At 33.7% G+C, this 21,532-nt stretch overlaps 3 protein-coding genes across 3 annotated transcripts; all 3 read left to right on the top strand.

The window, feature by feature from the left end:
• The first annotated feature begins 3,098 nt into the window (after nt 1-3,098).
• On the top strand, nt 3,099-8,793 carry LOC106432392 (valine--tRNA ligase, mitochondrial 1). The gene is made up of 21 exons (XM_013873221.3): nt 3,099-3,276; nt 3,366-3,431; nt 3,717-3,779; nt 3,852-4,030; nt 4,122-4,194; nt 4,296-4,361; nt 4,446-4,529; nt 4,676-4,753; nt 4,845-4,928; nt 5,092-5,171; nt 5,297-5,354; nt 5,423-5,725; nt 5,812-5,982; nt 6,109-6,308; nt 6,384-6,786; nt 6,896-7,147; nt 7,229-7,729; nt 7,820-7,926; nt 8,022-8,121; nt 8,210-8,358; nt 8,448-8,793. The coding sequence occupies exons 1-21, from the start codon at nt 3,157-3,159 to the stop codon at nt 8,614-8,616; spliced, it is 3,306 nt and encodes a 1,101-aa protein (XP_013728675.2). The 5' UTR covers nt 3,099-3,156; the 3' UTR covers nt 8,617-8,793.
• A 439-nt stretch (nt 8,794-9,232) lies between these two features.
• Nucleotides 9,233-12,944, top strand: LOC106434653 (protein NRT1/ PTR FAMILY 8.3-like). Its single transcript, XM_022691266.2, has 5 exons — nt 9,233-9,914; nt 9,999-10,101; nt 10,185-10,402; nt 11,036-11,595; nt 12,075-12,944. Exons 1-5 carry the CDS (start codon nt 9,864-9,866, stop codon nt 12,877-12,879), a joined length of 1,737 nt encoding a protein of 578 aa, XP_022546987.2. The 5' UTR covers nt 9,233-9,863; the 3' UTR covers nt 12,880-12,944.
• A 4,760-nt stretch (nt 12,945-17,704) lies between these two features.
• LOC125578581 (putative Myb family transcription factor At1g14600) lies at nt 17,705-21,323 on the top strand. The gene is made up of 6 exons (XM_048741733.1): nt 17,705-18,841; nt 18,980-19,056; nt 19,208-19,247; nt 19,646-19,760; nt 19,947-20,067; nt 20,888-21,323. The coding sequence occupies exons 1-6, from the start codon at nt 18,700-18,702 to the stop codon at nt 21,110-21,112; spliced, it is 720 nt and encodes a 239-aa protein (XP_048597690.1). The 5' UTR covers nt 17,705-18,699; the 3' UTR covers nt 21,113-21,323.
• The last annotated feature ends 209 nt before the right edge of the window (nt 21,324-21,532 follow it).

The following is a 21,532-nucleotide window of genomic DNA, read 5'->3' on the forward strand; positions in this document are numbered from 1 at the left end:
ATAATATTATAGTTTATTCGTGAGATGGTGAAACTATCATTTTGCTATACTGTTTCCCATTAACCGCATTGTTTTAAGAATTCTACAATCATCAAAATCAACAAGTAAAAAGCATTAAAAATGAAGTCTATTAATTGTGTTAAAAAAAAATGAGTCTATTTTTCAAAAAAATGAAGTCTACGTAGTCTACCATGTTATTTTGTTGTAATTTAATATAAACCCCACTGTTAGTGTTATGGGGTAATAGTAACGGTTGTATTACGTCCTTATCACTCATTCGTTGTTATGAAACGAATGATATAAAATAATTTCATTTGACCAAAAAGATCATTTCATAGACTACAAAACCAAAATATCACAGACGTACATATATGCATGCTGAAAACAACTAGACAAGTAAGTGTGCTTTTAGATATGTACAGGTGTATAATTTGTAGAGACTGATCATTTGGTCCAAAAGTATGTTTACTAGAGTGAATACTGAACAATGTGGTATGTATTTACCTTTCCATGCAATATGTATACCACATTTAAGCAGGATTAAATTGTCATAATGGTAATGCTTATATAAATTACCATGTTTTCCAGAAACTACCATGTTGTAAACGCTTTGGTCAGTATATCAGATTGCCTTTAACAAAAAAGTATATTAAATTGAATAATTGAAACTATGATGCATATGGTTTGCATAGTGTACGAAATGAACTATATGCAGGGTCACTAAAAAAATCGACATTGACCAATGTACAAAACAAAAATGGAAAACGATGGACATTAACGTTTTGAAATTTGAGTGGGGTTAGGTAAATGGGGGACTGAATAATGGCTAAAGGTGATAATACTATCATCATGATGTCTATGTTCTATTGCTGCTCGTGCATGTTACTCATGGAAGAGAGAGAACGATGATCTATAACTTGATTTCTTAGTCCTGTTACGTACTAGACTATTAGTACGATTAACAAAGTAATGAGAAGCTATTTTATTTTTGGTTTGTACACATACAATGAGATAGCATCTATAATATATTTATGATGGGTTCAGAATGCGAAAGCAACTTATCGCTAAATGAAAATATTGTCCTTGAACTCGGCTTTTAAGTTTGAATAGACGGATATATAGACATATAAATTTGCTACATGGTAAAATTAAAGATAATGGGTTTGACAATATCATAAAACGAAAGAGGTGAAAAGGATAAAAAATATCAAGGCTATACCCTTAATTATATAATTAACTTTGGTTCCAAATACCATAATTGAATGTGTGTTACGTGAAATGTTCACATTCTAAAGAAATAATGTAATTTGTAAATACAGTGAAAAGCCATTAATATATATATATATAAATGTACCAATATATATAAATGTACCAGGAAATGAAGTAAAGAAAGATGGTTTATCAAGATCATGCATGCGGAGTTGTTGACCCAAAAAAAATACACATGAGAGGATTTCAAATTTGCAGCTTTAACTTTGTATTTTGTATGTATATTCTTCAAAATAGTTTTTGCTTTAAGATTTGGGGAACAATCTGTTCTTCTATTATTAGGTACTTTTTCTAAGGTTTTAATTTTTTTTTTTTGGGAACAAATTCTAAGGTTTATTTACTTTCATTTCTTCCACATCGTGGGGTCATATCATACCTATCACGTTTACTCCATCATTACATACCTTTATTTCAATTTCTCTTTTTTTTTGAACTGATTGTTATTTATAATTTCCACATTTTTTTTTCTTTCATGTACCATATATTTCTGTATGATGAGAATAATCGGCCGACGCATACTAATTACTAACTCTATTTAGAGATGATAAGTGTTCAAATTTTATGTTTTTCATTGGATCATATGATTATAGTAGTAGCTGGCCACACACTACGGATAATTAATCTAGAAAGGGGAGAATTACTTGGCATTTTATCAATACAATCTTATACAGTGTGGTTTCTTAGATACAATGTCTACAGTCTACTAGTGCGACAAAGGAAAAATATTTGTCTTTTGTCCCGATTGCAATGCATATAGCCGGCATACGAATTTCAGTGGGCCCGAAGGTATGCATGCCGGCGGGGCCCATTTGGAAAATTGTAAAGATTGCAATCGTATCAATTGTGGGGCCTTCTTCTTTAAATTCGACTTTGAATGGTCCAACAAACGCACATTGAGGTCTGAGACATTCTACAAATTACGAAAACTCAACTCAAACATATACTCCTTATTAATCAAATCTGATGATTGCGATTTACTTGGTTTTCACTATAAACAGAGATTGTGCGTGTTATATTAATCTCACGATTATAAGTTCAAAAAATAATACAATATTTATGATGTTTCATTTATATTTTTAGGTAAGGCTACCAATTAAAGTTTGGCTGATAATATAGTAGTAGTATTTTTTCGTGTGCCGAAGTCTACAACATAATTGAAACTTGCAGCATTCTATTTGTTTAGACACAACAAAACTCACTTGATTCAACCATTGACTCGTCTACTTAATTGCATGATTTCAGAAATAGTTATGTTTTGTAAAACCGCGAACACAGCACTGAAAATACTAGCAAGGTGATAATCAGTATCTAATAATATAAATTCAAACGATATGATTGATCCAAGATATAAAACATCTTTTGTTTTGTATGGGTCCGAGATGATTTTCAAAAATCTGTTGTAGAATATTGAGATTAATTATATACTAATACTCTGTTTAAACAAATTTTCTTTTGGTGGGGATAGATTTCAACCAAGGTTTTCTTACATACAACATATACGACAATATACGACAAGGACTATCCTTTTTTTTAAAAACAAGGAGATTCGATATATATATATATATTATTATTTTTGAAAAAACTAGCCGACTAGATATATGCTTTTCTTTATAGAAAAAAAACAAGGAGACTCGATATTTCATTTTTTAAAACCAGCCGACTAGATATTTCCTTTTCTTTTGAATAAAATAGTCCTTTTCCGATTGAAAAAAAGACACCTGTAAGTCCATAGCCCACTGGGCTGAAAACGATAATGCCCGCTTCGTTTTACAAACCCAAATCTCAAATCAAAATTTTCATTTTTCTTTTTGTTAGCATCAGTCAATAACAATAAAAAAAGAGTTTCAGTAAAGCCCTAGGAAGCAAATCTCGTTGGTGTGTGTCTGTATGTCACTGCTCTTCCTCACGAGAGCCAAGCCGTTATTTCTATCTCGCTATCTCTCCTCCTTCCTCTCTCCGGCGCCTACCAATCTACTACGTCGCTCCTTTCACGGCTCCGCAACAATGGTACGGAGGATAATCATCATCGCCTGATTCTCGAATTGTGTATAAGTCTTGAGAATCCAATTTGTTTTTGTTTTTTTCTTAATTCGCAGTCCGAAGCAGAGAAGAAGATCCTCACAGAAGAGGAGCTTGAGCGCAAGAAGAAGAAGGATGACAAGGTTTGACTTTTTCTTTCTCCAATTTCTCATAAAATGCTCAATCAGCCTAGAGATTGGATAGTGATGCAATGTAAAATTGAATTTGATGAGAACGTAGGTAGATAGATCGAATGTGTTTGTTTTCTTTAGATAGGAAAGTCTGATCCATCATCTTTGCTATATCAAGAATCAAAGTGTTCTACACTAATAGTCTTGACTCTTGAATACTTCTCTTAATTGTTTATATCTATTGCTTATGACTACATCACTTTACTTTAAAAGTGATTTTTAAACAACGTTTTATAGGCTAAAGAAAAGGAGTTGAAGAAGCTCAAAGCTTTGGAGAAAGCGAAGCTTGCAGAACTGAAGGTAGTTTCTAAAGGAACTCCAGTTATGCATCTCGGGTGAAAGGTATATCCTTAGTTTTAAATCATGGTGTAGGCGAAACAGGCGAAAGATGGAACCAGTGCCCCTAAAAAGAGCGCAAAGAAGAGTTCCAAACGAGACGCGTCAGATGAGAATCCTGCGGATTTTGTGGACCCTGAAACTCCTCTTGGTGATAAGAAAAGGCTCTCATCTCAGATGGCTAAACAGTACAGTCCTGCTGCCGTTGAGAAATCGTAAGTGTGTATAGATTTGAGGCGTGGTGTTCATTTATTCTGTAAAAGTTTCTCTCTACATAACCTCTGTGTTATTCTGTGATTTGGTCAGATGGTATGCTTGGTGGGAGAAATCTGACCTTTTTAAGGCGGATGCTAAGAGTTCCAAGCCGCCCTTTGTTATTGTAAGACCATACTCGATTCTTGAATCCATGTTCATTCTGGATTATACCTTTCTTTTAATTGTATTCTCTAGCTCTTAAATCGTCCCTAATTGATTCTGCAGGTTCTTCCTCCTCCAAATGTGACTGGAGCCTTGCATATTGGCCATGCCCTAACATCTGCCATTGAGGTTTCATTTGCACTAATATATTGGTGCTATTTCTCAGTCAAATGCTTCTCCTGATGATCAACGGATTGAATTTTTTTGATGCAGGATACGATTATTCGTTGGAAGAGAATGTCTGGGTATAATGCTTTATGGGTGCCCGGGATGGACCATGCTGGTATAGCTACACAGGTTCGCCATTTACATCGTTGTTCTCTCCCTATCATTTCCGTATTAGAAAAATTCAGTCTACAGTGTAAAACTCCATGTTTGGCATGGTTGTAGAATATTTTATTTTGCACATTGGTTGATGCTATTTATTTGGATGTACATTCTAGGTTGTGGTTGAAAAGAAGCTCATGCGTGAAAGAGGATTGACTAGGCATGACGTTGGCCGCGAAGAATTCGTAAATGAAGTAAGTTGAAAATAAATACACGCTCATGAATCGTTTTCCATTTTGCATTGCTTAAAAATTTATCTGTGGTTCATTTTTGATCATGGAAAAGGTGTGGAAGTGGAAGAACCAACATGGTGGCACGATTCTGACACAGCTTCGGCGTCTAGGAGCTTCTCTTGATTGGTCTCGTGAGGTAAAATTCAATGACCGGACCTTTCCCGGACAAGTGTTATGGAAAATTGGCAATGTTTAGTTTCTTTAGCCACTAGGTGAACTTATATGTAAATGGACCTTTTATCGTGACTTGTATCTCTGGCTATTTATATAACAGATTTGTTTACGCTTGTATTTTGTAGTGTTTTACAATGGACGAGCAAAGATCAAAAGCTGTCACTGAGGGCTTTGTACGGTTATACAAGGAAGGGCTTATCTACAGGTATGTAAAAATCCTTAGAAACAGGAATATACAAAAAAAAGAAAGGAAATGTGCTCTTTTTACCTTTTCAGTTAACTGGTTAAAGAAAGCACAATTAACTGAAACATATACCATGGCTTACGCAGGGACATTAGGCTTGTTAATTGGGATTGTGTTTTGAGAACAGCCGTATCTGACGTTGAGGTAAGTCAACAATTGTTAGACTATGATTATTAGATGGCATCCTTTTTATGCGGAGTGTGTCTATGTAGGTGGAGCATATCGATATCAAAGAAAAAACGCTACTAAATGTTCCTGGCTATGATAAGCCAGTAGAATTTGGTCTTCTTACGTCATTTGCTTACCCTCTGGAGGGAGGCTTGGGAGAGGTTGTTGTTGCCACTACAAGGGTGGAAACGATGCTTGGAGATACTGCCATTGCTATTCATCCCGATGATGCAAGATACAAGCATCTTCATGGGAAATTTGCTGTGCACCCATTTAATGGACGGAAAATACCAATCATCTGTGATGGAATACTTGTTGATCCAAACTTTGGTACTGGCTGTGTTAAGGTACGTGCTCTTATATTTTTGTATATGTTTCTGCCCCTATTAGTTGATTTTTCTTGTATCAAAGTATTTTTATTCTTCTTTTGTAGATTACTCCTGCCCATGACCCCAATGATTGTGAGGTCGGAAAGCGTCACAATCTTGAATTTATAAACATATTAGCTGATGATGGAAAAATCAACACAAATGGCGGGTCTGACTTCACAGGGATGCCACGCTTTGCAGCGCGTGAGGCAGTTCTTGAAGCTCTGAACAAGAAGGTAATTCATTAGTACTTCACGTAAACATATCATAGCAACTTGATTATTCTTCGTTTGAGGAGATATTGTTTGTACAGAGATAGATGTACCTTAACTTTTTCGTTAATATAATTTTATATGTTCCAGGGGCTTTACAGAGGTGCCCAAAACAATGAAATGAGGCTTGGACTTTGCCAAAGAACCGGTGACGTTATTGAGCCTATGATTAAACCTCAATGGTACGTCAATTGCAGCATGATTGGAAAGGAGGCTCTCGATGTTGCTATCAATGATGAGAACAAGAAGCTCGAGTTTGTACCAAAGCAGTACACTGCAGAATGGAGAAGGTTGCTTTCATTTGTCATTTACTCTTATGGTTCTTCTATTATTAATCTATTAACAATCACAATGGACCTTAACAGATGGCTAGAGAACATACGTGACTGGTGTATTTCAAGACAGCTTTGGTGGGGCCACCGGATTCCAGCATGGTACGCCGCTCTAGAGGAAGATGAGCGCAAGGAGGTTGGGGCGTACAATGACCATTGGGTTGTTGCTAGAACTGAGGAAGAAGCTCGGAAAGAGGCTGCTGAAAAATTTTCTGGGAAAAAGTTTGAACTGACGCAAGATCAGGATGTACTTGATACGTGGTTTTCTTCTGGGCTCTTTCCATTATCTGTTTTGGGATGGCCCGATGAAACTGAAGACTTCAAAGCTTTCTATCCAACATCTGTCCTAGAAACTGGACACGATATTCTCTTTTTTTGGGTTGCTCGTATGGTTATGATGGGAATGAAACTAGGTGGTGATGTTCCATTCAGTAAGGTACATAAAAGTTTTAGTTAAATCAATCCTTTTCGATCCAAGTCTTATCTTTTCCATTATCTTGCGACTGTCTGTGTATACCAAAACATATTCGTTGTGGTTGCTGTAGGTTTATTTCCATCCTATGATACGTGATGCACATGGGCGTAAGATGTCAAAATCTCTTGGAAATGTCATTGATCCGCTTGAAGTAATAAACGGGGTAACTCTTGATGCTCTTCATAAGAGATTAGAAGAGGGCAACTTGGATCCAAAAGAGCTGGTTGTTGCCAAAGAAGGACAAGTGAAGGACTTTCCAAATGGTATTTCTGAATGTGGTGCTGACGCTCTTCGCTTTGCACTCGTCTCTTACACTGCTCAGGTACAATCCATTGCACACAGCCTCACAACCTCTTTATTTTTGTACTCTAAGAATGTTTCTTTACTCTTGCTTTCTTTGTAGTCTGACAAAATAAACTTGGACATCCTCCGAGTGGTTGGTTACCGCCAATGGTGTAATAAGCTGTGGAACGCCGTTAGATTTGCGATGATGAGGCTTGGCGATGATTATTCGCCTCCGCTGACTCTAACCCCTGAAACGATGCCATTCAGCTGCCAGTGGATTCTCTCTGTGCTAAACAAGGCAATAGCAAAGACAGTGGAGTCACTGAATGCATTTGAGTTCTCGGATGCAGCCAACACAGTCTATGCATGGTGGCAATATCAATTCTGCGATGTCTACATCGAAGCTATCAAGCCTTATTTTGCTGGCGACAACCCTGCGTTTGCTTCAGAGAGGGCTCATGCACAACATGCTCTCTGGGTATCTCTGGAGACTGGTTTGAGACTGCTTCACCCGCTTATGCCCTTTGTTACTGAAGAGCTATGGCAATGGCTGCCGTCACCCAAAAACACTGAAAGGAAGGCTTCTATTATGATATGTGACTATCCATCTGCAATAGAGGTCAGTAAGATTATCAAAGTGACTTATGTCTGTTATTAGCTTGTTCGGTTTTCTAACTCTCTTTTCCTCTTGGTGTTGTTGTGAGCCCAGAATTGGACAAATGAAAAAGTGGAGACCGAAATGGAAACCGTTCTAGCGAGCGTGAAGTGCCTGAGGGCACTCCGGGCTGGGTTAATGGAGAAACAGAAGAATGAAAGGTCTGAGTAGTTAACTAAAATGAACATTTCGAAACATTTTTATAACCATTCTGCATTTTTCGAATAACTGGTCATTTTGTGTACATTTATCTCAGGTTACCTGCTTTTGCTGTGTGTGAAAACAACGTAACATCTGAAATTGTAAAATCTCACGAGTTGGAGATCAGAACCCTTGCAAATCTATCGTCCTTGGAGGTAAACAAGCCCACCTTTAGTTTCTTTCTTATGGTTTCTCTACTGTTTCTTTTTCCTGTTTCCTAGTTTATTTGGGGCTTTGGTATAGGTTCTGTTAAAGGGAGAACACGCAGCCCCACCTGGATCCGCAGTTGAGACGGTGAACGAGAACCTCAAGGTATATCTCAAAGTTAACAGAGCCATTAACACAGAAGCTGAACAAGAAAAGATCAGAAACAAGATTGACGAACTACAAAAGTAAAGCCCCTCTAAACCCATCAACTGAATCGAAACAAAATGTTTGAAAGTAAGTCCTCATCTGACATTTGATTTTCGTGTCTCATCAGACAAAAGGAGAAGTTGCAGAAGGTGATGAGCGCGTCCGGGTACGAAGAGAAGGTCCCTGCGAACATCAAAGAAGACAACGCGACAAAGCTTGCTAAGATTCTCCAAGAATTCGATTTCTTTGAGAAGGAAAATGCTCGTCTCGTTGCAGAGACAGGAAATGAGCAATAGTGAAAGACAAAGTCACAGTTTATGTCCTGCATTGGACGAAAGCATATGAAACAATTGAGGTCTGAGAAACAAAGTTTGATGTTATTGTTAACTGGTTTTTGACTATTGCAAAACCTTGTTTAGTTGTGAAGAGATCAGTCAAGAGACCATTTGTTTTGGTAAAATTTTTAGTACTCACTTGAATTGTTGTTAAAAGTCGTAATTAGCCTCGACCGGGGAGGCTGCTGAAGGGAAATAATTGTAATTAGAAAAGTTACGGGTCATATATGTGAACAAAGCAAAACATATGGAGAAATAAATAAGAGCATTTCCAACTCACTCCTATATTTACCTCTATATGTTATAATAGAGGAAAATTTACTCCATCACATCTATATTTCTTACTCTAAAATAGAAATTGTTATTTTCTCCTCTATATTTAGAGACATTTTTTTATTTACACAATAGTCCTTTAACTTTTTGTGGTTATAATTAAAATACATGTTTATGTAGAAATACATTATTTTACATATAAAACCCTATTATCTTTTGTTTACATAATATTTTTAATTTTTACAGTTATAAGTAAATAAAATAAATAAATAATAATATTATTTTATGTGAAAGTCTAATTTTTAACAAATAATACTTAATTTTATATTTAAAACTAAAAATATTAATTATAGTTTAATTACTAAAAAAATCTACATAAACTTTACATATTGATAACATATTTATTTAAATATTAATTAATACAACATATTAAAACACCTTAATATTATGGTAAATTACTTCCGGATCTCCATAATGATGGTTAGATAATGTATACTTTGTTTTATTATTTTTGTTTAATGTTTTTTTTGTAACAAACTGTTTAAATTAAATAATATTGCACTTTTATGAAAAAAATCCAAAAGATATAATGAATGGGTCAATTTTTAATATTTATAAGTTAAAATGTGTTAATTGTAAAATTTTAAAAGAATCTATTAAGAATATTCCTTTTTAGATGAGAAAATAGAGAAATACTTTGGAGAGAAACTCATATCTATTATAGAGTTTTTCAATTATAGAGGAAAAAATAGAGAAATACATTGGAGATGTATAGAATTGGGTTTGTATAGAAGTAAGCACGTGGCTTGCATGCCATCATCAAGTTCTGTAACGGACCCTTTATAACTTGGGACTTGACCAATTGTCTAACATAGAGAATTTTGAAAATGCTAGAAGCGTGAGTGATTGATAACAGGAATTTCTCTGACGAAGCTATGGGTTCCGTTGCAGAAGAGCAGTCCCTCATCGAACAAGTGTTAATACAGGTTCAGTCAACATCATTATGATAAAAGATTTGTAAGGATACAAACATCAGTTGCGTTTGCTAAACAAGTTTTCAAATTAACCAGGAGGAACTGAAACTATATGCTGAAGATGGTTCAGTCGACATCAAAGGAAACCCACCATTAAAAGACAGAACCGGAAACTGGAAAGCTTGTCCGTTTATTCTAGGTGAATAAATTTTCTTCACTTTGTTTTCGTTGTCTTTAACTGCTCCGAGAGACTGATCTCTCTTTTTTTTTTTAAATGTGCAGGGAATGAATGTTGTGAGCGGTTGGCTTACTACGGCATTGCTATCAATCTCATTACTTACCTAACCACTAAGTTGCACCAAGGAAACGTTTCCGCTGCTAGAAACGTCACAACATGGCAAGGGACTTGTTATATCACTCCTCTCATTGGAGCCGTCTTAGCCGATGCTTATTTGGGTCGATACTGGACCATTGCTTGCTTCTCCTCCATTTATTTCCTCGTAAGTATTATCTATACTATGTTTGGACCAGTCTTTTTGGGGAGTGTGTGTTGAACGCGGTTTTGTTCTTTATCGATAAATACCCTTAAATAACACTAAATAATGTTTTATAACAAAACTAGCTCACAAGAAAAATACACTTTCCATTTCATTTTGTTTGTCGTTGGTTTTTTTACACATTGAAAATTATTAAATTTAATTTACTCCCAATTACTATATTATTATTTTGATTATATGAACTAAAAGAATAAAGATAAAATTGAAAATTTTGAAATTAAATGAATTGTAAACATAAAATGACAATTGAAATGAAACATATTGCGGACTGTAGAACGGTAATTAATCTGAAACAGAAATAGTATTAATTAAAAATTAAAAATACATTTTTTGTTTATATTTTAGTTTAGATTTATTGATTTTCCTTTTTAACACTGGGTAACAATACAACATCATAGAAATTATAGTTTAGTATTAAAGTGGTGGGATGAGATTAGAGTTTAGGACTTAAAATAATTTAGTGTTTTTCTTATCAAATTAGTGCTATTTTGATATTTCTATCATTAGATTTTTTTTTTGAATAAACATTTTAAAAATGCTGTTTTGGAAATTTGCCATTCTTTACTTGATGTTCAGGGAATGTCTGCTCTGACTCTCTCTGCTACGGTTCCATATCTGAAACCCGCTGACTGCGTTGGAGACTCCTGCCCATCACCGACCACAGCTCAGAACATAACATTCTTTCTCGGGCTTTACCTTATAGCTCTTGCCACCGGGGGAATCAAACCGTGCGTTGCAACCTTTGGTGCAGACCAGTTTGACGACAGCGACTCGAGTGAACGAGTGAGAAAGTCTTCTTTTTTCAACTGGTTTTACTTCTGTATCAATATCGGGTCGTTTGGATCGTCTGGTCTAGTGTTGGTTCAAGAGAATATCGGTTGGGGGTTAGGTTTCGGGATACCTACTATCTTCATGGGATTAGCTATCATCTGTTTCTTCTTTGGCACGCCACTTTATAGGTTTCAGAAACCTAGAGGTAGTCCCATCACACGGATTTGTCAAGTTCTTGTCGCTTCGTTTCGTAAGATATATCTCGAAGTCCCTGAAGACACAACACTCTTATATGAAACTGAAACACAAAACCTGAGTTACGCGGTGGTCCAAAGTAGGATACTCGAGCACACAGATGATTACAAGTAATCCTTTCTCTTCTCATCATATCTTTGATTTTCATGATTATTTTTTGTTCAAAATGACATTTGAAATCATTTGTATTAACTGACAATTCTAATGTTATTCAAACATGAAGGATTCTTTTAAAAAACACTGAAAACATTTTAAATTGTAGATTTAAGAAAATTTATAGTGATTTGAAAGTTTTATATATATATAGTTTATTAGTTAAAAAATATTAATAACCTCCAAAATCATTTAAAACTCACTAATGATTTGAAACTCACTAAAAATAGATTTCAAGATTGAAGATCAATTTTAGTTTGGTTCTATATATACACTCTTTTTACGATGGATTATGTTATTATAAATTATGAAAATTTTATTGACGATTATACATTCGATAATTCTGCATTCATACGAAAGACATGAATGCACCACTCTATGGGAACCGCTTGACGGTATACAATTTGATAAAAAAAATATTTGTATATTAATGTAGGTACCTTGACAAAGCTGCTGTTATATCAGCACAAGAAGCGAACTCTGGAGATATTTTAAGTCCTTGGAGTCTATGCACTGTTACCCAGGTCGAAGAACTCAAGATTCTTATACGAATGTTTCCAATATGGGCTTCAGGTATCCTCTTCTCATCTCTCCACGCTCAAGTCTCCACAATGTTTGTCCAACAAGGAAGAGCCATGAACTGCAACATCGGCTCTTTCAAGATCCCCCCAGCGACCCTCGGGGTCTTCGACTGCATCACCGTCCTAGTTTGGGTTCCACTCTACAACCGTTTCAACGTCCCGCTCGCCAAACTTATTACAAGGAACGACAATGGGTTCACCGTGCTTCAACGAATAGGAATAGGTCTTGTCATTTCGGTCTTCTCTATTGTATCAGCAGCCATCGTTGAGAAGGTGCGGCTTGGGGTGGTGGAAACAGGAACAGCTGTTTCTTTAACTGTGTTGTGGCAGGTTCCTCAGATTTTCATACTCGGTGCAGCCGAGGTTTTCTACTGTATAGGACAGCTTGAGTTTTTCTATGGTCAATCACCAGAGTCGATGAGGAGTCTGTGTTGTGCATTGGGACTGTTGACTTATGCGTTTGGGAGTTACTTGAGCTCGTTGCTGCTCACGGTGGTGACGTATCTCACGACCCTGGACGGTGGAGATGGGTGGATTACGGATGATCTCAATGAAGGACATCTTGATTATTTCTTCTGGTTATTGGCCGGTTTAAGCATTTTGAATGCGGTGGTTTACGTTTTCTCTGCTGTTAATTACAAACAGAAGAAGACGTTATAAACTTTTACTTTTTATTCACGTTTTTGTTGTTGTTGTCTAATCAGAATATAAAATTATCAAACTTATCTGTAGAAATTCATCAATTTTATTTGTTGTTTTCTCAAACCGAAAACGAACCTAATGTTAGCAATGTTTTCAGACAAAAAACCAACCATAGTTTAAGTTTTTTTTTTGACAATTTTGCAAGACAAGTATACATAAAATGCCATATTCCATCTCTAGTACAAAATATCTTCCTTTTTCTTTCTGTTCTTTTTTTTTTCTATCAAACGTTTGATCTGCTTTCAATAACTTGAATAAGTATTACTGGACCCACGATTACTTTGCTGCAGCCTTTTCATTTCCTCAAAGTGTTTATCTAACATATATTTGGTATCCCTTCATTCTTTGATGTAATGATGCTCACTCTTATAACTCTTTACATAAGTCTTAGTGCCCATTATACTTCATTGCCGCTTTCCCTGGAACATCAGGTAAGTGTCTGATTTTCTCTTTGGTGAGATCATTTGTTAGGTAAAAGGTTATAATTATTCGCCTGGCCAGGACTCCAATTAAATTAGCTTTGTATATTAACGTTTGATACATACTCTCAGACCCTTTATCTGGATATGAAAACTTATGATTTGTTCATCTCCAACAACTCATACCTGTATATAATGTTGTGCATTCCAAGAAAAGAATATAGAACCAGGGAACATATATACTCTCATACCGATCTAGAGCACATGAAACAAATGTTGATTTTTTTTTAATTATTTTTGTCTACATTTGAAGAAAAAATGAATTGTCAGAAGTTTTAAGTTTCCTGTAGGGGCTCCATAAACACTAGACCGGCCGGCCTGAACACTCTGCATTGTATAGGAAATTCGTCAAAAATTGCAATAATGGTTGGTGGATAAGAGAACTTATACAAAGCCTGTAAAGGGAGATTATTATTCTATGTCCCTCTCCTTCTTCCTTTTGACCTGCCACATTACAACCTACACAATCAGTTTTGTGTTGTTCTTCAATTATCTCTATATTGCCATGATTATAACCATGTGTGGTGCCTTTAGAACCTACACTTTCTCTTGAATTTTTTCAATGATCAAGAAATTTATAGGCGGTCGTTAAGCGTTTTATATGAAATTATTGATTAATCGGGTGATTAGACCAATTTTTTTAATGTCTAGATCGATTTTTGAAAAAGTGTAAAAAAATTGTTTTGTTTAGATCCAGTTTAAATCCGATTTGTCGATTAGGCGGACATCCGGGTGGCACCTAGACTAATTTTATAGCACTGAATTTTCTACCTGTTGCGATATCCTTTTGTTTGAGTTAGAATTCATAGTTTGATATATTTGGACAAGGGAGCTAAAGATATAGGGGTAAGATGATTTTTCTTTTAAGGAAAGAAAAATCACGGATTGTTTGTTTAACTGGTCCTTATCCCCTACTAAGCTTGTTATATACATCCACTACCATAAATTTTATTCACATTGCCACATCTATACTATTGTATATTTCATTATTTTGATTAGTAACAATAACATATTTTCTGGCAAAAAGTTTTTTTTGTTAAACCGTTTTAAGAAGAAAAGTTATGTATTAAATATGTTTTGTTGGTGACCCACCTATTCTCAAATCACACTTTTAAACAAACCCTCTCTAGGTGTTTTTCTCTCTCGGGTGATTGCACCTTTCTACTATTATATTTTTTCGATTTTAGATCCCTCGTGTATGTGTTATATATGTGATTGAAATCAATTACTCCTTCCCTTTTTAAATAAGTGTCATTTGACATTTTCTACACAAATTAAAAAAAATAGTAGAAATATATATAAATTGTTATTAATTACCTCTTTAACAAATAATTTTTGAGATAAATAAAATTATTTATAAAATTAATACAGTTTTCAATTAATTTTCAATTGAAAATAAGTATAATTTTATGAAATTGTAAAGTGATATTTTTGTATAACAAAAAAAGTTAGAATGACACTTACTCCGAAACATATGGAGTAATAAATGATAACTAGATTTTGATCCGCGCTTGAAAGCGCGGGTTTGATTTTGTTTTGCTTTTTATAATTATGAAATTTAAGGTTTGAATCATATAATTTTGAAGATTATATCACTAATATATAGGTCATTTGCGTAAGCACAATTAATTTGTATGAAATTAGATTACGCGTTTGTGTTTTTGAAGTTTGTTTTAAGATTCATTCGTGTGTAAAAATAGTATAGCAATTTGAAACTGGGATAAATATAGTGTTATTAGTAACGATTTATGTTACATTTAATTGTATGTCTATTAACAATCAAACTACCAATTATAAAACCAAGTATTAGAATATTTTCAATTTTTTTATATAAAAGTATATATAATGTAAATCTAAACTAGAATTTACTATTTTATAAGAGTATCAGAGACATATGTTCCATTATTAAAAGTTAGATTTTAAAAAGAATGTTTTATTCACATATATTTTTGTAAGTTATGTTCTTAAGTATTTAGGCTTTATTCTATTTTAAATTTAATGTGAGTCTCAATTTAATTATGTTTAAGTTTTTGGTTTTATTAATTTGGAGTTTATCTGTGTTAGAAATTAATTGTGTAGTCGATGGTACTATGCTCCTTGTGGGTAAAATGAATATTTCGATAAAGTTATGTTATAATAGGTTGTGCTTTGGTTTTGGTTCGTGTAATTTATTTTGTTTGGGTATGGTGGTTTAGCAATCAATGATTTAAATAGTTAAAAATAAATAATAATGTATCCAGTTTGATAGTTAGAGTAAAAATCGCTTATATAGGTAAATATCTTGTCACGTATTGTTATAATATATAGGAGAAGTCCAAGAAAATAAAAAAAGAAAGAGTTCAAACAACTTTTTTAAGTAGATTTATTAAAATTTCTTCCTTTTTTAATAGTATTGATTATTATAGTGGTCAAATCTAATAAAATGGTTCGGTAAGAAATTTGACCAATCAAAATAGAATTTAGCTGTTATGATAATCCAAAACTTTTCAACAATCCTATATTATTGTCAAGCTGCATGTATATATACAACTCACAGACACAAATATGTATCAGTTGAAGAAACTTATTGAATGTTGGTTTGTAGTAAAAGCCATGAATCATGGACCTGTGGTCAATTTCACATTAAATTGATTTTGGATCTATTTGGGAATTCATTGCATGTTTGATTTTTCGTTATCATAAGAATTATTTCAGAGAGCAATTAACTAATGTCGCGACATGTACCCACCGAATGAATTTCGTCGCACCAACTTTATATGTGAGAAATTGCTTAACTCGTATGCGATCAGGGCCGTGCCTGACAACATATATAAAGTTAGGAGCAACTAATTTTTTTTGCCATTTTATAACTAAAAGTAGTGTTATAATATATAGAAATATGGGTTCGAATTTAGCACTTTGAATACACTACCAACCAAGTTTAGTTACCATCAGAACCAACTGATCTTTAATGCAATTGGCCCCTAATTTTTTTTTGTGATCAATTGGCCCCTAAATTATTATTGACTTAACTGGCCCTAAAGCTAATGCTTGATCATCTTACATACATAATAGGTAACTCGTATGTCTTTTGTGTGTAAAACCAATATTTAAATATTTTACTTGATTAACCATTTAATCAAGGTTAAATTTCACAAAATTTACTTTGATTTTCGAAAGCATAAAAGAAAAGTGGGTTTTGACTTATATGTCGTACATATTTTACATGTGTATTATATCACGTATACGACACTACGGCTAGATTTTAGGTGCAGCGTGAAGAAAATCATAGCGTATTTTATGTGTTACAACAAGTCTTTATCTTGAAAGTCAATAAACATCTCCTTGAAATATTCTTACATTAGAATTCGTGATTTATATGGGGTAAAAGGTCTACTTTGGACGTACGTAACCTCTAAAATCACCTCTAATTGATTTTGGTATTACGGCTTGGTTTGATTTTTGTAGTGTTATACATGCAACTTTCTCTTTTTGGTCGGTTTTGTTGGAATTCTTGCATATGCAGTTTTGTTGAATATCTAGGATCTAAATAAAATACACAGTTGAAAAAGGTATTATTGGTACATCTTAAGAAAGGGTGTAAAATAAGTTAAACATGCCAAATAAGTTCCGCCTACTGCAAACAAACGGATTGATTGATAAAATCTATATAGGTTTGTTTACTTTAAAAATGATGACAGTAATCATTTTACTAAACCCTATACTTTTTGATTAGTTTTTGATCCTACACGGAAGTATTAACATTTACACCCCAAAAAAACATAGAATAAACCCAGGGGAAAAACTGAAATATATATTGTAATAAAAACTAAGCTGATGACAAACCGGGTCTACGGTCAAGAAGATGTGCACAGCACCACTTACATACCCATTTGGCCATTTCGTCATCGACGACATTTACGTCCCACCACCTTCCTACTTTAAGCAACCTCCTACGTTTTTTCTCTTCCTCTTCTTCTCTCTATTTTAATTTTAATTTTAATTTAATTTATCTATAACAATGTGGGATCCGAATTACTGCAATCACGAACCAGTAATTTTACTGGGCTACCACATAGGGAAATGATTTAAATTTGTTTTCAACATGCAGCAAGAAATCAGAAAAGGTAAGAGGACAGGAAAGAAGCAGAAGCATAGGGGCTTGTGTAGTGAATATCATTACATTTTTAATGAAAACTGCGTATATAAAACTATTAAAAACGAAATTTGATCATAAAAAAACTATTAGAAACGAACCAGAAAGTGATGAAATGGAGATGGACGAATATGAAAAAGGGAAATTAGGGTAATGAAGTAAAAAAGTTGGTTTAAATACGTAAAAAAAAAACAAAAAAAAACGATGAGAAAATAGGAAACTAAAAAAAAAGAATGATGATCTTAAGGTCAAAGCATTGCAGTTGGGTTATTTACATTTTTAAAATCTGATCTAAAAAGAGTTATGATGAAAAAAGAAGTTTTGACACCGTTAGGGAAATTTTTCATTTGGGTAAATCCCAAATCCCAATAAGGTAATTATTGTAAGCAATTAGGATTGGACAAATCGAAAGCAAATATTCTGATATAAGAGAACCACTTTGTATTACACGTATCACATGAATTTTGTATGTAGACTAGTTTTCAAAGTATGCAAATCTCATATTTTTCATAGACACTTACTGTGTCAACACCAAAAGCTCTAACCTCTTTACTATCTGGATAATAGTTTGCATGACAACTTTTCTCCAACGGGAGTGGTCCATGGATTATTGATACCAACCAAAATCCAAAAAGATTCTTGAAAAGCTATTTTCTACTAATACATGCAAAGTCAAATGGATGATAAATTTGCGTTGAATGTATTCTATTCTTTTTTCTATCAAGATTGTATGTATTCTATTCTGTTAGGTCAAAACACATGTCACCTCAGACTATATGAGTATAACAACATTCCAGCTGGTAATTTAAAAAAATATCCCATATTTCTTCTTTCTGTTTTGGTCGTCCAAGAAATTAATTATCATATATCATAATTTCTGAAATTTTATTTTCTTTACCTTTTTATACACACGCACAAATATAATATAAATATTCACATTGAACAAACATAAACACGAACACAAACACACAAATAAGCACGAGTTCTTCTAAAAGAGACAAAAGCGAATAGAAGGAAAAGAAACCTTTATCCTTTATAAAAACAGAAAAGATCGTCCTTATTAGTCTATAACCTTCTCCACTCGTAGGGTTCTTTACTTCTTTTTCTTCACAATCTCTCTTCTTCACCACAAAAAGACTAGGGTTTTCGTGGGCTAATATCTAAATGGGTAGATGCGGAAGGAGCAGCGACGGAGGGATTAGTGGAGCTAGACCGTACGTACGGTCTCCGGTACCTCGCCTGAAATGGACGCCGGAGCTTCACCAGAACTTCGTTCACGCCGTTGATATGCTCGGTGGTCAATACAGTCAGTTTTGTCAAACCAACTTTTATTTCTTTTTGTCCTTTTTATAAAAAACATGTCTTAAAAGTTTTTTTAAAAAGTTCATCAATCGTCATCTTCAAGATCTAAATGTTTGTATTTTTTTGGGTTTGAATGAAACAGAAGCAACTCCAAAACTTGTTCTTAAGATAATGGATGTAAAGGGACTAACAATATCACACGTCAAGAGCCATCTCCAGGTCAAACAAAATGATGAAACATTTCATTTTTATTATTTTTATTATCTTGGCCATCATACTACTTTATTCACCTTAGCTTATAATAATTTGATTGTTTGTTTAGTAATCTGAATATTTAAAACGTTTCTTTTTTGTTTTGATCATGCCGCAGATGTATAGAGGATACAAACACACTCTTCTTGGACGATCAGGTAATAAATTTTAGAAATATTTGGGATCACATATTAAGGCAGTCAATTACACTTATTACGCCAAAAGTCAAGACTATGACGGTTAATTTCAAACTCCAACTATAGGCATCAAAACTGTAATTTATAAATTTAAGTCGTGTTAGACCATTGTCATACATATACATAGGGTAATTCAGTCATACAGTTGGTCTTGTTCCCACCATTCACATCAAAATTGTACTGCATGAATGTATTTTTCACTGGACCCATTGTCATAAAAGTATAAATACTGGTGAAATATTTATTATAACAAGGGAAAAAGAATTTATCTATGGTCTTGTAGGTAAATAGATGCTTCTTAAATTTGATGGTCAATTAATTAATTAATGTTTTTATCATATATTTTTGGGCGACAAAAGAGAGTTCATCATCTTCAAGAAGAAGAAGACAAGACAATGAAGATCATTTTTATGACAACTTGTCTGAACACGCAAGGAATGATTGTCTTTTGGGTTTTCACTCTTTCAACTTTAGGTAATTTTTTTTTAATTTTTTTTTTATTTTACTTTTTGGCAGAAATGGAAAGGGAATATTAATTTGTTTCTGACAAGTCTTTTAATTTTATTCCAGAAAATAGGTATGCTATCATATATTTTTGTTTGAATATGAATTGTCGAATTTTTTTAATTTTTGCTTTCTCCTTTTTTGTTTGGGGAGAAGAGGGCGGACTTCAGCTGATAATGATGACGATGACTTTCTCAACAACATTAGCATGGAGAGAACGAAGACATTTGCAGGCATTGGCGAGTCCAACAAATTTCAGTCTAACCACTTTCTCGAGGTAATAAAAATATATTCAGTTTCAGAATATGGTTTCATAAATAGCATTTACGAAGTAAAACAGTATTTTAGATTCAGATTAACACTCATTATATAAAACGATTGAGCAGTGTAGGAACATTTCCAATGGAACACACAAATTTACTTTATATTTCACACTAAAATAGTGTAACTCTGTTATATAGTTGAATTTGCTCCAATAGTTCACTTTATAATAGAGTGAAATTTAGAGTAATGTTGTTTTTTTATTCTATATTACTCTATATTGAATTTAGAGTAAAAAAACAACATTACTTTATATTTCACTCTATTATAGAGTGAATTATTGATGTAAATTCAACTCTATAATAGAATTACTCTATTTTAGAGTGAAATATAGAGTAAATTTTTGTGTTCCATTGGAAATAATCTAATGACAACACTAGAGGATATGGATGAGGTCAAATGAAACACCAAAATAAAATTTGATGTTTTGGTGTTAAAAAGCACCAAATTTGATGTTTTGATGTTGAACTTTATTTTTTTTAATTACAACTACAACATTAAATTCTACAGATCAAAATTCTGTACACAATATTACTTAGTGAATTAATCTGATTTTATAACCTAATCATAATATTTTCCTATTCTATAATCTACAGCTTCTAATAACTAATACCCATATCATTTGAGATTTTAAATGATTTAGACTATACTAATACATTGTGGACTTGTCTTAAGTTTCGACTGTGAAATGCTATTACATAATAAGAGATTTTTTTAACAACTAAAGCTAAAATAGCTATCAGGAACTAAGAACTTGTGGCTTTGAGCTTATTCAGGTACAGAGAACGAAGAACATTTGGGTCAACGAAGAAGAAGATTTAACACTGTCTCTATCGTTGAATCATCCTCATAATTCTCAGAAACGTTGGAGAAGCAATACGTCGTCGTCACTTAGTGAAACCAGCGAAGCAGTCTCGTCTGCTTTCATTTCCAGGGATTGTTTCGCTTCTTCAAAGATTGATCTTAATCTTAATCTCTCCTTTTCCTCCTCTTCTTCTTAGCTGAATATTTGTTCCTTTGTTTTCAATATTAGTGTAGTGAACATTTAGGTTTTTTTTTAACGCAGTGTTTTAGCTAGGCTTCTAGATTTGTTCTCGTTCGCGATGTTTTTATGGGCCTTCGTACGTTGTCACGGTCGATTTGGAGCCTAAGCAATTTGAGTGGTTGTAAACTTATGATTAGATTTGGTTTTCACATGAAGCACTTGGATTACATGACATGTTAAGAGGGAAGACAGGATTACATTTTGTTTTTGTTTGAATGAAAATTAATGGCTCATCCGGTGATTAGTGTGTTTGCCTAATCTTTGTTGGTATATGTATTCCAGAAAAGAAGCATTAAAGGCAACGTTTTACCGTTAAGTAGTGGGTGTAATTATTTTTTGGTGTAATTTAATTTATGTACGCATTAAATTTATAACC

This window comes from Brassica napus, chromosome A9 (assembly GCF_020379485.1).
Source record: "Brassica napus cultivar Da-Ae chromosome A9, Da-Ae, whole genome shotgun sequence".
In the NCBI taxonomy this organism is placed as follows: domain Eukaryota; kingdom Viridiplantae; phylum Streptophyta; class Magnoliopsida; order Brassicales; family Brassicaceae; genus Brassica; species Brassica napus.